Consider the following 17,983-nt stretch of genomic DNA (forward strand, 5'->3'; position numbering starts at 1 on the left):
TGCTTTTTTTTTTTGAAATATGATTACATAGCCATGATGTTTTCCATCATGCTCATCATTAGAGACAGGATTTTTCTTGGAGGGGCAGAGTGAGGGAATCTGAAGATCCTGCTGTCACATTTTAGCTTTTGTGCTGTAACTGGTCTTTGGAATAGAAGTGAACAAAATTGATTCTGTTATGTCCTAGCAACCTTGAGTACCTTGAATAGTCTTCTGAACAGGTAGTGATCAGTGCCTAGCCAGGTAAACTGTGTACAGCTAGTGTTTGCCACAAGAGCAAATTGTTTTAGTTAGGAGATCACCCTTTTTCCTTGACTCCTTTCAATTTAGTAATGGGATCAGTCCATAAACGTGCCCAGCTCTTGCATTAGCTCTTTTTGTTATTGTCAGGACAAGCCTGAAGGCATTCAGAGTGATCTTTCCCTCAGCCTAGCTTGAGGTGAGGTGCTTCCCTGCTACTCAGTTTCTTTTTCCTGATCAGAATGACTGGTGATCTAACTAAGCAGCTGAGGTGTCGGTTTGCAGTTGAGTGGGTAATAGCTCTAAAATAAGCTTTAAAGTTTTTATTGCTTGATTGGAGGAGGGGTGTGGTGGTGGTGGTGTTTGAGTAGGGGCTGGAATGTTAGCCAAGCCCCCAGATAAAGACCATGAAATTCTTAGCTCAGGGATCCAGAGTGCAACACTGGTTAGCTGAAAGCCAGTCATTTCCTGATGCTGAATTAAAGCTTAGACACAGTGGGTTATTTGACTAAAGAGCAGTGTTGCACCCCAAAAGCAGGATTTTGAAGCTGTTGAAATGGCGTGTCCTTGAGAAGAATTGGAAGGTCAATTGGTCAATTTTAAGGGAGAGTTTCAGCAAAGGCATGGTTATACTCAGCCAGGTCTTTCTGGGGACCTGGCATCAGTTCTTCAGAAGGGCTGTTGGCTTCAGCTAGAATGCACAAATTATTTTGAAATTACGCCATACAGTTTTTCTGTATATAGTAAACAATATGCAGCTTCCTAACTGTTTATAAATCTGAGGTTAGTGCATTTGATCAACCTTAGTTTTACTAGATAATGTAGAAAAGGTATTATTGTTTGGGTTTTTTAATATGATTTTCATACTTTTGTTTAAAAGGTGAGTTGGATAAATGACTGTGAGGTTGGTCAGAAAGAAAGTGCTAGATATTACTTTCTTTCTTGAACCTAAATTATTTGGATTAGTTATGCATTAATACTTTATATGACCACAATGCAGCTGAAGGTTTGGATCTTGATACTGAACTGTTTGATATACTTACTATCAGCAAATACAGATACACATATAGACTGCTGTGACAAATTAGTTGCTTCTGTAATTATAAAAAAAAACACATTACGAACATGCCTGTTTTCCATTTTCAGTCACATGCTTTACATTATTTTGAAGGATACATAGGCATGTAATTACAGGTTCCCCCTTCCTGATATTAATTAATGCATAAGAGTTATTCACTACAAGAACAACTGAGTAGCGTGTACCTGTGTTTCTGAACACAAGGCATTTAAGGACAGATCACAAAGCTGATCTTAATCCATTCTCGACTACCCATCACACTTGTAATAATGTTCTCAACTTCAGTTGTTGAAAGGTGCTGTATCTTGCAGCACTGTGATAGTGTCTTAGATGTTTTTAATGTGTTAAACTTGCTGTAAATGAAGCAGTGGCTGCTTTGGCATCTCTCCAAAGTTTGGCATGCAGTGAGGTTTCATCTAGCACCAACAACTACTGACTTTGTTTTTAAAAGAAATTTGGCATCAGACGCTAAAATTCTTTTTCCATCAGCAACCTGCTTGCTTTAATTGTTGCTCTTTTGGTCTTCTAGCCCTTATTTATATCTCTCCGAGATCAATATCGAGACATGTCAGAGTGGCTCCGCAGTGGCTCATTTTCACTGCAATGTTGATGCATTTATTTCCTAAACCTTACCCACGTCCCCTCCTTCTGTCCTCACACCTACATCAGTCCCTGCCAAACCTTTTCCCCTCGCTGTCTGAGGAGAGGCATTGCGACACCCTTTTCCTGCGTTTAGGGTGCATGTGTTTTTCCCCTTAGCTCAGGCTTCCCTGAGGCTTGAGCAGCTCTTATCTCCCTGAGACACCAAACTGATAAGCCAATTTAATTGGAAAGGGTCGTGGTGGTTGTTTATCCTTCATTACGTAGAAATCTAGTGATATAGAATAGAAAATGAAATTAAAATGAATTAGCATAGGCAATAAAGTACATCTGTCATTGATCAGATTCCCAGCACATGTACCATTAAACCACTTGTGTTGCTCAATGTGAAAATGTCTTCTGCAGTGCTAGCTGATCTTAGTTCATCATATTCTGACTTTTGACCTAAAACCCAGCAAGGCTTTTGTATGCCTCAGCTCAAAATGGCTTATAAGACACACTGTTATTTTATCTTTGTCTTCAGTAAGCTTGTTGTGAACAAGTATGGGAGAAGCTGACAGTTCTTCTGCTTTGCATCATCACTGGGCAGTTGTCAGTTCCCAACTCTTAATTCTTTCTATAGGAGTTTCTCAGAAGAGGTTTGCTTGTGGTGTTGTGATACATTTTTTTTCCGCTTCTAAGGGTGTTGTTGAAACATGCAGCTTGTCTGTCATGATTGTCCCCTATACCAACAACAGCAGCAAATGGTCAGTAAATTATTTATATAATTAATTTTTCATCTAAGAGGCCTCAGGCCATCTGTTGATTTGCATAAAATAGCAGCATAGTCACTGCATACCTTCTTCAGTACCTTTGGAGGGAGTGATATGGGTAGGAAACATGTCCAACAGTACATTTTGAACAAGGAACACTGGGGTTTTTTCTATAAACACATTTGACTTCTGCAGAAGAGTAATCTCACATTTGAAGCCTTTGAATGGAATTCTCTGCTGGTGACCTTCAGTTTGGTTAGGTAGGTCCTGTGAAATCAAGGTATCTGGATTAGCTTATACAAATGGTACAGCCTCGAGTTCACTATATACATACTGATTGCAGAGTGTTCGTAAAGTGGGTTTTTTTTGCCTTGTTTATGTAGGTGCCACTGAACTGCTGCTTCTAGCCCGCCGGACAGATTTGAGGCGAATTTCCTTAGACACGCCCGATTTTACGGACATTGTTTTGCCTCTGGAGGACATCCGTCATGCCATCGCCATTGACTTTGATCCTCTGGAAGGATACATCTATTGGACCGATGATGAAGTTAGGGCTATCCGCCGCTCATTCATCGACGGGTCGGGCAGTCAGTTTGTTGTCACAGCACAGATCGCGCATCCTGATGGTATCGCTGTGGACTGGGTTGCCCGAAATCTGTATTGGACTGACACTGGCACAGACCGTATTGAAGTTACAAGGCTTAACGGGACCATGAGAAAAATCTTGATATCAGAAGACCTGGAAGAACCCAGAGCTATTGTGCTGGATCCCATGGTTGGGTGAGGAGCTGCTCATGAGCGTTTTTTTTTTAAATATTAGTCACATAAAGACGTCTGTCTACTTGTATGCAGCTAATCGGATGCAAGAATAAACTTGCGAACCTTCAAAATGAAAATACTGGGATTCCTTGAAAGTTAAGATTCTGAGGCACAGAGACTAGTGCTCTGTTTTGACCACCTGGGTAGCTATCTTACATGTCTTTATTCTCCGGTTTAAAAATATTTTGGAGGACTGTGTGGATCTGTTTGTTTAGTCTAGCTAACAGCACTAGTTATGTCTTGCTGAGCGGACTGATTATGGGAGCTTTGTGCAAAGAGACAGTGTGTTTACATGTCGATGCTTTCTGAATTGTCTGAGCATCCTTACTGAGGTGAGAAAATATATTTGGCTCAGAAATGTAGATTTTTGTCTGCAGTGTGGTTTTGGGAACAACAGTCCGGAAGAAGTTATGTGAATATTGAATGTTTGGATGAATAAGAGTTCTTAAGATGTTGTTTGCTTTGCAGGTACATGTACTGGACTGACTGGGGAGAGATCCCAAAGATTGAGAGAGCAGCATTAGATGGCTCAGACAGAATTGTCCTGGTGAACACCTCACTTGGCTGGCCAAATGGACTGGCGTTGGATTATGCAGAAAGCAAAATATACTGGGGAGATGCCAAAACGGACAAAATAGAGGTTTGTGATTGCACCTGCGTTTTTAATTCCATGGAGTTATGGAATGTAGTTACTCCTCTAGGAGTTCAAAATCTAATATACCTCAAAAGGGCAATGGGTTAATGGTTGATTTGTCCTTTAAGAAACAATTCAGTTTCTTCTCTGTCTTTCAGCAAGTTACTTGCCATTCTTCCTTCATTTTTCTGTGTGTAAAATGGAAATTATATCCATATAGTAGATCTCTTTTTTTGAGAATGTATGATAATGATTTGTTGAATAAGTCAATACTTAGGTTGTCAGGGAAAAAAAGCTTTTTATTGGGAATAATGTTTGTAGGTTAAAAAAAAAATCCTTCTTTGCACTACTCAGCTTAGATACTACTAGAAAGTATTTTAAAGAAATAAATCTCATTTCACATTTAATTATTTGTACTCTCACAATCCTCTATAATTTTCATTGCCCTTGTTTTATTAGTGTTCTACTGAGGGGATAGATTTTCCTTTCTTTCTGGTATGTTCTGCTGAAATCTTTTAACTGGAAAAAAAATAGAAGCTGTTTTTCTTCTCTCCCACGTTGTAAATCTTGTGTAACATTTCTGGAACAAATTTTACATTTATTATCTTTTGGCAGTATTTGAGAAATTAGTATATTAGTAATAAACTGTTCAGTTTGTTATCAAAAGACAGAAGTTCGTCTGGAAGCAGGAGACTCGGCTCCTACCTGGTGCATAGTAGCAACACCTACATTTGCTATAGCCTGGTAGATTTACCTTTCTTTTGATGACTTACAGGTTTCCTTAGTGATTCCTTGCCATTGCAAATGGCTTTCAGCACTTATTGTATTAGGCGCAATATCTTCTCTACCCTTATGAAATCGCTTTATTTATTTATAACTTCAGATAAGTCGATGTGAAGTCTTAGTCTTGTGCTGGAAGGTCACATAACTGTTTGTTCTCCTTCAGAGTCAAAATAAGTCCAGTCCTGCAAGGTGAGTTGCTTTGAAGCACTCCTTGGGAGAGCCTCAGGGAACAGAATTTTCTTTGTCTTCAAAACAACATCTGTGGTCTATAATTCACCCAACATTATACCAGCTCTGAGAAAAGGGGGAAAAAGAGTTGTAGCTACGCTATAAGAGGTTGAGCACTTAGCCCTGCTGCTGTCTTGGGCTTGAAAGTATTTTGCGAAAGATGTAGGTTAGGCATTCTCCAGTCTCCTGCTTGCCAGAGCATTGAGGTATTTTACATGTGCTTCAGTCTTACTCAGACCACAGTTCTGTATTCATTAATAATGATTCTGTTCAGTGCTGGATCAGTTTGTGGTAGAAATTTTCGTCTAGATCAGGCATGAGCTCAGTGCTGCAATTCTGTCAAACTGGCTAGAATGCATATATCATGTTTATGCCAATATTACAATGTCTGTGGTAGGACAGAAAATATCTGATCTTGGACAAAAGCTGCTGGGACAATTTCCATTTCATTGTTTATAAACCAATGTGAGTCAGCAGAATAAGTTTGTTCCAGGTTGTCATGCAATATCTATGCAAGGCATTGGAGAAGATTTATCATCTTAAAGTTTCAGAATTACTAGTTATTTTCTTTCTATGAGGCTCCAAGTCTTACAGTTATGGTTTTACTGCTGCTGCTTTTTATAAAAAATTAGCATTAGTTAACTCTTGTCAACGTGCAGAAAATCTTGAAGTAGTCCAGCCAAAACCTTTAAAGCAACAGAGAAGAAATTTTCCCACAGTTTTGCTTTGGTGTTTTTCAGTTTTAGTTTTGTTTGAGGACTTGGTTTTGTTTGGGTTTTGGTTTTCTGTTGTGGTCTTTTTGTTTTTGTTGAGGAGGGGAGGTTGGTTTTTTTAATTTCAAAAGCTGTTAAGATAGGGTTATGAGACAGATCTATAAAATCAAGAAAATAATGTATAAGATGACCAGGACTTCCCCCCTACATGTCTCTTTTGATAGAAGAAATTGCCATTTGTAAATAATACTGGCAGGTGATGGGTGCAGAACAAACAAAAGCAGATGGTTCTTCGACCAGCGGGTGGTGAGTTGTGGAAGTGGTTGTGAATGTTAAAAGCTTACATGTGTTACTGGGAAGACTGGATTAATCTGTGGAAGGGAATTCCACTGCAGTTTACTAGGAAATAGAATTGTCTTCTGAACCACAAATCACCAAACTGTAATTTGCTGTAGAATGAAAGCAGTCTTCTTGAAAAGTTTCAGTATGTATTTGCTTTATTGCGCTGTTCTGTAAGTGCAAGTTTTGATTATTGTCTGAGACAGGGTACTGGGATGGATGGACCTTTGGACGGAACCCAGTCTCTCTCTTTTCCTGTCTCAAGGCCATTCTGTTCCTTGAAGGTTTGCGGAGTCTTTATTCTGTTGGCTTGTTGCGTTAGCTTTAGAAAAACTTTGTGATCTTCCATAGATGCAATATTGCTGCTTGCTAACTGCACTTGAGATGGGCAGAAGTGGGTTGAAAATCGATAACCTCTAATAGTGATAGATTCGAGTGCAAGTTCAGTACAGCTTCTGTAATTAATAAAACATGGAGAGGCTCTGTCGAATGAAGAGGGTGATGTTTGTCCAACAGAACAGTTCAGGCTAAGTAAATTTATTTTCCTGCCCCCTAGCATGCTAAGTAATGCAAATGTAGTGGTGATTTTCTCTACTGATGGATCTTAGTGAATTTTCCGCAGGATCTTGTGTGGTCTCTGTAATCTTGTATGAGAGACTGACTTTGTTATGGTAGGCTACAGAAATCTCGGGCTGCAGTGACACTATCTAAATCCGTGATAGCTAAAACATTACTAACATTTCAAGCCTTCGCTTTTCCTCCCGCTGCCTTTCTCTCCTACGGCAACCATGAATCCTGAGGAGATTTGTAACACTTTCCCTGCCCTTCCCATCCATTTTTTACATCAGTTTAGAAGAAGATGCTTTGACCTTCACTAATGTTTTAAACTTATGTTTGGAGAATGAACACGGGAGGAGATGCATCAAAGAGGATATTTGTGACAGGATCTCAAAAGATGAAACTTGGAATTGGACATGAAGACATCAGAATATATGCCTGGTCTCTGCTTTGCTTTTATGTGTTTGTATATGTTGGGCGGGGGGCCGGTGGTGTGTTAAAAGCAGAGGAAACACGTTTATGTATTTGCACTCTATTGCCTCTAAGTAGTTTTTCATACAAGATTTTACATACATTGTGCTATTTTTTTCTTTTTTGTTTTTTTCTAGCATGCAGAATTCCTCAGAACCATTATTTAATCGCGCCGCTGCCAAAATGAATTTTTCTCGCGTGCTACGTTTCTGGTTTGTTTGTGCTACATATGAGCTTTTATTATTTATTTTTGACACACTGATTCATGCTATGCTGTTCTGGAGCCCCCAGACGATAATAAAGCATCAGCGGGGGTTAATGGAGACTAGTAGGGGGTACAGCGGGGAGCTTTTGTTCCCATTTTATCTGGCAGCCTGCAGCAGGCAGAAGCAGGCTGTGGCTCAACAGCTTCGTCATTTATCTCGGTCAGGTTTCACTGCTGATAAACTTCTATTGAAATGGATGGCTGCTATTGTGCTTACCAGTAGGGAAGATTTTTCATTGACTTGCTACAGGTTTAAAGCATTTTCCTGCCGTGCTATGAGGTTAAAAATGTATGATCTGCTCTGTTGAATTGGCCTTATGTTTTCCTGCTCAAGTGAATATTTGTCTTCTGAGCACGTACACTACCTGTTTTAAGGCGTAGGTTGGATTTAAAATGGTCAGCAAAGCTCACATTGATACAGCAGTTATAAATGGCCACGCATGTGTGTGGCTGCGTGCGTTAAAAGGAAATAATGACGATACAGCTGATTTCTCACAATTTCTCAGTCTTTCCTTCGTTTTTCTTTATTCATCTCCTTTCCTATTCTCCATTCTCAGAGCCAGAGATGACACCCACTTACACCTACTAGTGGTAAGTTTAAAGAATGGACTCTGCCTTCTATACTGATCCAACCATTATCTAGTGATTTTTTTGAGTGCAGCTCTAACTTGAAGTGTTTCTGCATTCCCAAATCTATTAGCCGTGCCTGGCATTGCTGTCTCTAATCCTCATGATTAATATGGAAAGTCTTATATCCTGCTGTTTTTCAGCGTAAGTACACGCAAGGCTTCAGAACCCAGCCCTGTTGGGCAGCAGAAAGCGGATGCTGCTAAGACTTTCTTGAGCGCAGAAATCTTGAACAGAGAAGACTTCTTTGTCTTTGACCTAGGAGCTAATAGCTTGGCATCTAGAGAATGCTCTAATTCATATTCTAATCCTGAAATTGCAGGGCTACATTTTCCTCCGATGACAACCCCCTCAATTTTACTGCCACCCTAATAAGGAAATTTTGTTTTCTAAGCATTCACCATTTATTTTCTGACTGAGAAATTTTGTCTCATAGCATTTGTCTTTGTATTGTGAAATGCTGATGATTTGTAAGGCTGATTACTGATCCTGCCTCATCCACCCTACTTTGAAAATTGAGAAGCAGAAACCACTGAATTCCTAGCTGTTGAACACAGCTGCTTTTGTGTACTTGCATCAAGCTTTTGCAGGTATCAGAAGTAGTAAGGTAGTTGAAACAAAGACTTGATGTTTCTTTGCTGTTTAATTTTGACCATGTTTCTTTGTCCACCTGATTTGCATAGTTGTGGCACTTAGAAACTTCATTCTTCAAAGAACAGCAAGCATGTGCTGCAGAGGGTAGGGGTAAATCCCTCTGTTTCATCCCAGTTTCAGAAATTTAAAGCTTTACTTCGTCAGGAAATTTCCAGCTGTTTCTTAATGCCTGCTAGGCCTGCATTAAGAAAAGTTACCAATTTCTGAAATCAGTTGTAGCATAAAGGCTTATTAAAAAAAAAAAAAAAGTATGACAACAAAAACCCCAATTAGTTTATACTTCATGTAGTTTCTGTTTGGGAGGTTTCTTTTAAAATTTCTGAATGAAGTTAGGGAAGAATTAAATTTCATGATGCAGACCAAGATAGGAAAACTATTTTACAAAGCAAATGAATGATAGCCACAGACCACATGTTTCTAAGGTGTCCTGGCTGTCAAAGAGCTGCATACAAGTATTTGAATGACCTCTTATCTGTGGACCCCAAACGCTGGCATTGTAAGCTTTTGGGAAGGGGGGGGGGGGAAAAAAAGAGTTAAATTACTTTTTTTTGCTTTGGCTTTTGAGCACAGCACTACAGAATTGTCACTTGGGCGTGTAACTTTTGTAGCTCTTAAGAGTCGCTTAACATAAAACTGAAAAACCAAACAATATTTAAAACATCCATGCTGGTTTCAATTCAGTAACATTAAAAAATCAAGTCAAGTTTTTATTGCTTTTGATAAGTTGAGAATATCTAAATAAAACTGAAATGTGAAAAATTTGATTATTGAAACAACCATTACAAACCACTTGTGCTGATGAGCTCTTAGAGAAGTCCTAAAGGATCTACCATCAACAGGCTGCAACAGCTTCCCGCAATAGGGAGAGTTTGCCAGGACCTCGCAACAGAAAGAGGATACTGAGGGAAGGGTTTGGGTAGATACAGCCAGAACCTCTTCTCCAAGAGTACCATGACTTTGTGATCTGGGTACCGACCGTGGTAATTTTCTAAGGAGTGAAATTGCTGCCCTTAAAATTGTATTATATTACAGAAGACTCCAACATCCAGCTTTAAAATGGTTCGTGTGTCATAGATCTGCATTCCTCTCTGAAATCTGTGGCTGGTTTTTACCTAATGAAGTGTAAGTTGCTCAGCAAGCTGCCTTATGTTGCCTTTATGGAAAATGTTAGAAATCAGCTCTTTTGCTGTGTGCCTTGCTTTACCCTAAAGTAGATGTTTAGAATAGGTTGGATGAGTCCTACTCTAAAAGCCCCTGTTACTTTCTGAGCCTGGAGTGGCCGTGCCAGAGGCAGATGCCCACACTCGAGACACTTGCAAGCAGAAAGTTGCGCTGGCTTTAGTAACCTTTTTGCGCTGGCTTTAGTAACCTTTTTGCACTTAATTGTTGATAGTAAAAGCTTACCTTTCTCAGACTTGGTTGCTACTTCATCTGTGAGGCTCGACTGAGACTTTCCATGTTGAAAATTCAGAGATGTTGCAAGTTTTGCTGGCACATTGGCCGTCATGTTTTGCTAACGATAGCTCTGTAAACCTCATGGCTCCCAATGGCCCAGCGTGGAGCTGATTGAAGGACAACATTTGGATCCCACTAATATGTCACACGCAATCCATTCCTGAATTTTTCTCATTGGAATTAGGAAATTGTATTTTAGTTTACGCTGTTGCCTCATCTAGAAAGTAACATGCCTCTACTGGCAGTCAGTATCAGTTACCTAAGGGGGAAAACAAAAAAAATCCCTCAAACCAAAACAACCAGAGACACCTCACTGAGTATGACATACTTAAAATAATATTTGAAGGCAAGCTGGAGAGTGATATGAAGAGATATTGAGCTCTCTTCTGCATTTCTGATTCAGCCGAGTGCTGTTTGTCAGTCTGCTGTTACCTGTATTCTCCAGTATTCTGGCTTTTTTTCTTTCCTCTTTTTTTTCTTTCCTTTTTTTTTTCTTCTCCTAAGCTTAGTTGCATTGTCGTACAAAAAAAGATTGTGCAGATCTTAGACCTGGGGTTCTTCAGAAGCATTCACATGACCTTGTGATCCCTCTCAATAATTATTCAGCTTTCTTCACTTAGGCTTTTAATTTCTCTCTGAAATTTTGCAGTCCTAACCTAAACTTCTTTTCTTCCCTTGTTCATTATGTTGTAACTTTGCACATGGCTGTAAGAAAAGGATTGTAAGAAAGTTAATACCTTTTATTAGGCAGGTAAATACATATGATGGAAAAAACCCAAGCTATTTATCAGGTAGAGACCCTTGGAACTCAAATGATTTAGCAAAGGGAGCAGCTGAATCAGTATCTTACTGACACCAAAAGTGGAAAGTATCCCAGAGCCCTCCCCTCGGTTTGCACTGGCTGAGTCATTCATCGAACTGTTCCCTGAAACACTGGGATTAGCTGAAACAGCAGAAATCTTTCCACACTTTTTTCCCCTCTACAAAAAAAATCAAGTATCATTGCTTATAGAGGAGTCTGAAAAGCACCAGGCTAGGGAGAGAACAGATTAAAATTAAGTTCCTGAGCAAAGTACTGAAAGGCGATGCCTTGGGAAGAGAGATGAGAGAGAGCACAGGCATTTTGTCCATGTATGAGAACGTGAGAAGTTGTGTTGCCAAACCTGATCTTGTCAAACTGTCCCCCAAACCACTGTGAGTGTTCAGATTGGTCTTAGCTGGTCTCCTTCACTTGTGTAGGGTCCCTCGTAGGACTCGGCTGACAAATAGGAAGTTGCAAAATTACAGTAATTGGCTTAATTTGTGCCTCTGTAGCCTATGCCCACGTAGCCGAACACCCTCTTCTTGTAACTCCACCCTATGTATTTCTGTACCAAAACCGATTTCTGTAGCCAAGCATCTCTATTCACCTGTTTTACCACTGAAGCTGCTCAGAGAAGCTTTTTTTGTTTTTTTGCTGTAAAAATCTCTCTTCTCATCCTGTTCATAATTTCAGCTCAATTTTTTGTCTTAGCCTGTTCTTTAGAAATGAAGGGGGGTTTTTTATATTGCATGAGATTTCCTAGGCAATGTCATATCTGACTGTCACAATGGTTATAAACTCCTTTCCGTGCCTGCTTGTCACTTCACCTGACTCAACGCTGTTTCACTGAAAACCCAACCAGTTTTTTCTAAAATTAAATTCCATTGCTGAGAAAACAGTTCTGCTATTGGCGTTGATTGATCAGCAGGCTAGGAAGGTTGTCCTATTGTGAAAGAAATGAGCTTATTAACAGTGTCTGTACCATGAGAGAAAGGACCATTTATGAAGTTAATCTCTATTCTGTTTTTACGTATTTATCTTTGCTGCAGTCCTATTAGGAATATTATCCATGCTCTGGAAAAATATATTTTGAATTCTTTGGAAAAATTATTAGAGCTCAAAAGGAAATGGAGGGTGCTGGGGAACTGTTAAATTAGAAATTGGTAATGGCTATTATAAAACAATTAACAGTAAGAAATTGTGGACTTGGCTGGAGGCTTTTAAGTTTCTGAAGCAAATATAAAGGCTTCCAGGTGTCCCTTCTGCTGATTTCTCAGGATTTCACTTCAGTGAAGAGTTGGCTTCCCACTCCATATCTAAAACGTTCCTTAACATTTTGGAATTGAGGAAGAACGCTCTTAACGGTACGTTAATGACACTAACAGAATAATTTCCTCAAGCTGAGTTCAAAGTTTCAATTGCTCAGTCAAAGAAAGCATAGTTGATCAGGACTTCTTTTTAGAGGGGAATACTAATAAAGCTGGAAATGTAGGCAAGGTGTCCTTTTTTTCATCTCTTAGAGCTGCTGTTTTATAGTAGATACGTGTGTTAATTTTGTGATATTACTGTAATCGTAACAGTGAGATCATGCTGGTCTGGTCTGTTTGTGTTGCTTAAAGAAGCAGGTTGAAACTATGTAGTTCTAATCCAGTCTGAAAACACGCGGGATGTGGTGGTGACCCATCACCAGAAGTTTTCAAGCTGCAACTGGACGAGGTGCTAGATAATCAGGCTCCCTTTGCCACAGAAGGCTGGAACAAGTGATCTCTCGAGTTCCCTTCCAACCTGGGCTGGTCTATGATTCTGTGACTCTACATCAAAAACTGAACTGTGCTCATGAGTTGAGATGAAGGGTAATGGTTTTCACACTGTCACCCTGCTTATGGCACTAGGTTAATTATGAGTAGATCATACCAGGTTTGGCTGACAGTCTCACAAATTGACATTGGGAGGCGTGTTCTTTCCAGAGCGTGCAGGCTGTCATCCCCTCCAGGAGTCATCAGTATTGGGGCTGTCAGATGCCTTGTAGAACTGAGCCCTTACGTTTGTTACTGATTTAAATATGGCCCAGTAGGGACAGACACTTTGCGTTATTAGCATCTCAGTGCTGTGCATATAAGCTGGTGTACATCTGCCTCATCTCAGTTGCCACAGTCCACGAGACCTGAGCAGACCCCGCTAGTCTGCAGAGCTTTGCTGGGTGTCCGGCACAAACTCTAAACAGAGCTGAATGTTGTTTTTCACAAATGACATAGGTATAATGATTGAGCTCTAGACTTAAACCAATCAAGGGACAAATGTAAAATACAGTACATTCAAATCCAGATTATTGAAAAGGTAAATTAATTGCATTAGCCTGTTTGTCACAGTTAGTACTGATATTTAAGAGTGAATTGGATCCAGGTTATCTGACAGCAAGAAAGACCCTTAGAATATATCACTGTGCAATCCAGCCTGTAACTTCAGAATAGAAATAACACTTCAAAGTTGTTGTTGTTGTTCTGCTGACTGTTAAGTACAGCGTCTTAAACTGGACTGTATTTTCAGCATGTATTTTGAATGAGCGCTATATTCATGAGGCCGTAGATTTGCCTTCATTATTGTTCTGGGGTAAACAAAGCCCTTATCCTACAGGCAGGGTATCTGGTAGTTTTTTCTGAGGCCATTTAATTTTTATACTTAGGTGAGGTGTTTTATTTGTGGAACTGCTTGCTCTTTTTCAGTGAAGGTTTTCTGTTTGTGGTTGCACCACATCTGTTTCCTGTTGTAGCCTGTATTCTCACTGTGGTTGAAACCCACACCACAGTGTGGTTAAAAGCAGCGTGAACAGCTGGAGACACTGCGTCATAGCAGCAGAAGGTGGGTTTCTCATATGGGGGATAGGCTTCCCTGTGATGAGCTGGTCCTTCTGGGGCTGGAGAAGGGAAATGAATAAATAAAGTAGTATTGGCTGGGACCTGGTTGTCACTTAAATTTCAGTAAGTGAAAAGGTGAAGCTGAAATGCTTTGCAGTCGGCTGATTAGTGATCATTTCTTTGTGCTTGTTATATGTATCATCCCTATATCTCTTGCAACTTTCCTTCTGCCTTACACCAGACTGTTTGGCTCTGTGGCCTATTGATAAAATTCTATCCAGATCTCCTAAAATACAGCCGAACTGAGGTGCAGACAATGTGTTGCCATGGAACTATCCAAGGGTGGTACCCAGTTGCTAGTGGGCAGGTGTTCGTATTCAGGAATATTGCACAGATGTGCTCAGTGCAATAGATTGCAGTGGGTGTGGGGTGGCAGGTATGTGCAGGTACTTTCAGGTGGGCACCTGTTTTGTCTAGGTGACACAAAGCTGTCTTTCAAAATAACCTGAATGTGGCAGAACAAAAATTAAATAAAAACAGATACTTAATCCTTAACTCCTCCCTTCTCTTTTCCTGACTTTCTTTCAGTATTAGAGGAAGCGTATTCCAATAGCTCCCCTACTAAAGTTTGCCAAAAAAAGTTCATCTTGCACCGTACACCTTTTAACTGTGTTTGCCAGTAGTTAAGCACCCTCTTAAATATAGAAGTTTCTTCCTTTTATAAATACAAGGCAAAAAGTGTAGTATCTAATGTTACTGCTTTGTGATAGTGATGTTTTAGTGCTTATTGCCATGTGATTTTGGTTGATTCACTTTGCAACATCCATCCATTCTGTGTATCTTTTTGTTTTGCTTAGCAAGCACTAATTGCCATATATTAATCAGTTGCAAACAAATGCCTTATCTCTGTAGTTTAAGGAGGAGGAGGAAACAAGTCATCACAGAAATGTTGGATGACTGTTATGGTTTGAGAAGGGATGGTAGACAAAAGGGGATGATGAATTTTGCTTGGCGGTGGTGATGTTTTCTTGAAGGAATGGTGGCCTTAAGGACTAGAACTCACCATTTATCTTACAGCTGTTAAATTTGTGTCCCTGGTTCTAAAGTTAGCCATTAGTCTGTTGTTTAGCAACCTCATTTATCAGAACGGGGTGTGGGAGGCAGGCTGCTAGGAATTGAGAGAGCCAGCAGATTGACATTTTCTGAAGTGGAGTAAATGGAATAGCAGAGCTTGTTTTTAAAAGAAAGTCCAGAAATCAGGCACTTCTGCTGGGCTCTGCGCCCAGCTAAACAACCTGTGATAAGAACGGCTACGTTTGGATTTGGTTATCAGTGTAACAGACATAAGTTCCAGCTTTAGGATGGTGAATGCACCTGAACGCAAAGTGAAGCCGCAAGTACTGCGCTTGACTTTCTAAAGGATCTTAGTGAGAATGCAGGGAAAAAGGAGCATTTCACTAAGTGATCTTATTCTTGTGATGCATGTGCATTTGTAGAAGCATGCTATATATGCTACTAGACTGATGATTTTTTGGTAAGCCAGTTCTACAGAGTAATTATGAGCTTTTTAAAATAAAGTAACTATGGAGCTTATTCCTACAAGCCAGCAAGTATGCAGTGCCCCTTTCATTTTTCTGTAGGAAATGTGCACATAAAGATGCAATTCCAGTTCTAACGTACTGACAGTAAGTGCCGTAATGTTGGGAATTTTATGACAGGTAATAGTCTTAAGGATAAATTGTGAACATTATAGCATTTTCTTCCACTTTTTTAGTGAACTTAACAATACTTTATTACGTACGCATTATACTGTACACTGAGAAAGGTATGGCTTTCTGTTCTGTTTCTCAATTATTTTCCTCCCTTCCCATCTGTGCTTGGGTAGGCAAGAGGTGGGAGTTGCTCCAAACAAGCTTTCTTATTTCTTGAGAGCTAGGAAATTCTTCTTACCACAAAAAATCATCCATCTAGCCAGAGTTACTAAACCAATTGATCCTGAAGGTTGTTATTACACAAGTCTGTGGGTTTGAGCCAGGAGAAGAATGGGAATTCATGTGGACTTGTCTATGGCTATCTTAATTCCACAAGGCAAGTGAGAGGGGTTTGAAAGCCGTGATTTAGTAGGTCATTCTTTTTCGAGTCCTTAATTTGGAACATCCTTGGGTAGTGGACTTGATGATCTCAGAGGTCTTTTCCAGCCTCAACAATTCTGTGATTCTGTGGGGAGGATGTTTTAACGTATCAGGGATTAGTATGCTACCTTGAATCACATCATTCTGGGAAGTTTTTACACTAAGGATGGAATTTTTTTCCTTTTTTTTTTTTTTTTTTTTTGGAAGGGTAGTAAACGTGCTGTAAATATAAATTGTAAATTTGAAACAAGGGGAGATATAAATTGCAGTGCCAAATCATTTTGAAGCTTCTCTTAAAACACAGGACTCGTCATTGCTGCCAGTATGGTACTTTTTATAATAATACTTGGCATTCATAAGATACTTGATCACTTGAACATGCATACGTATGTTTAATTAATCCTTTCAGTGCCTCTTTGAGGAAGTTAGGTATTACTTCTTTTCAGCAGTAGAGAAAAATGACACAGTAAATTCAAGTGTCTTGATCAAAGGCATGCAATTATTTACAGACTATTACTGTTCCTTCTAGTACAAAAAATACTGAACTTAATTGTGAAGAATGTAAAGCTGGTTCTTTATTCAGACCTGAGAATATAAATGTGTTCTGTAGAGCTTCGTGACTATTTGCCTCCATGAATTTATGTGGGGCCTCCTCTTAGTGCTATCTGTAACCTGGGCTAAGCTCACTTGGGAGGGACTGTGGACCACAAGATGCTGAGCCGGGACTCCTTGACATTGTAAGCTGTCTTAATTTGCCATTTAAAACTAAACCAAGAGACTCAAGTCAGAAATGAGAGAGAGAGAGACAATGTCTAACAGGGAGTTTCTAAAGGAAATGGAATGTTGTATGGTAACTTCACATTATGCTCTAATTTTGAGATTAGCTTTGTATATGTGTGATCCTCAGTGGCCTTTAGAGTAAGTACCTGTTCATATACAGGGAGTTGTTTGACTGCTGTGTAACACTGAGAGCATTTTAATGGCTCGGAGTTTATTTTTTAATTTGAAGTGTGGAGCAGCTAGTTAATTAATCTCTGAGAAATAGTGACAGAATTATTCCATACGCGTAATAAGTTTGTGTTTGTGTATATCCATAGGTCATGAATGCTGATGGGACTGGGAGAAGAGTTTTGGTGGAGGACAAGCTGCCTCATATCTTTGGATTCACATTGTTGGGAGACTACGTTTATTGGACAGACTGGCAAAGACGCAGTATCGAGCGTGTGCATAAGCGCACAGCAGAAAGGGAGATTATCATAGATCAGCTGCCTGATCTAATGGGCCTGAAAGCTACAAACGTCCACCAGATAATTGGTGAGTGAGACTGCTACCTGGGCAAGTAAAAGGAAAAAATTTCGGCAGTGACCTCCTGCAGGTAGTACTTTATACCAGGTCAGACTTTTAGAAATGGGTAGAATGCGGTTCTATTGCGTGATAACTGCAGGCTGCAGTTGGAATGGGTGGGGTAGGTCTTTTGTGAGGTGCTTCAGTTCTCTAACTTGGAAGATTATCAAGTTGGAAAACAGCCATTCACCCCTCATAATGGGTAACTCTGCTTCTTGGCGAATGGGAGCAGCTCGTAAGTCTGAACAACCCTGGATCCAGTAAGGGGAGAAGAAGGATCACAGGGAATGAGAACTTCTCTTTGTAACAGCCAGCTATTAGATTAGCCCAGCTGTTTATGAAACTGCAGCTGTAGCAGCTTTTTTCATCTTGCAGTCTGAACATGTGCTCCCAGTGTGTGAAAGCTAAGAATGAACCAGTTTGAGTCTGTTCATTGTTTTTCACATTAACACTGCAAAATCATCTTTAAAAACAACTAGAAATACTTTTTGGCCTTTAGTGCCTGAGGTAAAAGACCAAAATCTAGCTTTAAATTGGCTATTGATCGCTATCCAAACTCTTGTAACAGTGTAACTGAAGCATCACAAAATTCATTGCATTCCCCAAATGTCCTGCTATTTGGATGGGGCTTGCA

General features: G+C 39.8%; 1 protein-coding gene across 7 annotated transcripts in view; it reads left to right on the plus strand.

Moving 5' to 3' along the window:
- The window catches only part of LOC104279449 (low-density lipoprotein receptor-related protein 6), a 68,584-nt gene that overhangs the window by 18,609 nt on the left and 31,992 nt on the right, over positions 1-17,983 (plus strand). For all 7 annotated transcript variants that reach the window (XM_009876728.1, XM_009876730.1, XM_009876731.1 and 4 more), the window contains exons 4-6: positions 3,054-3,450; positions 3,958-4,129; positions 17,103-17,319. In XM_009876728.1, the coding sequence (XP_009875030.1) occupies positions 3,054-3,450; positions 3,958-4,129; positions 17,103-17,319 (786 nt within the window). The remainder of the gene's footprint in view (positions 1-3,053; positions 3,451-3,957; positions 4,130-17,102; positions 17,320-17,983) is intronic.

This window comes from Apaloderma vittatum, unplaced genomic scaffold (assembly GCF_000703405.1).
Source record: "Apaloderma vittatum isolate BGI_N311 unplaced genomic scaffold, ASM70340v1 scaffold9579, whole genome shotgun sequence".
NCBI lineage: Eukaryota > Metazoa > Chordata > Aves > Trogoniformes > Trogonidae > Apaloderma > Apaloderma vittatum.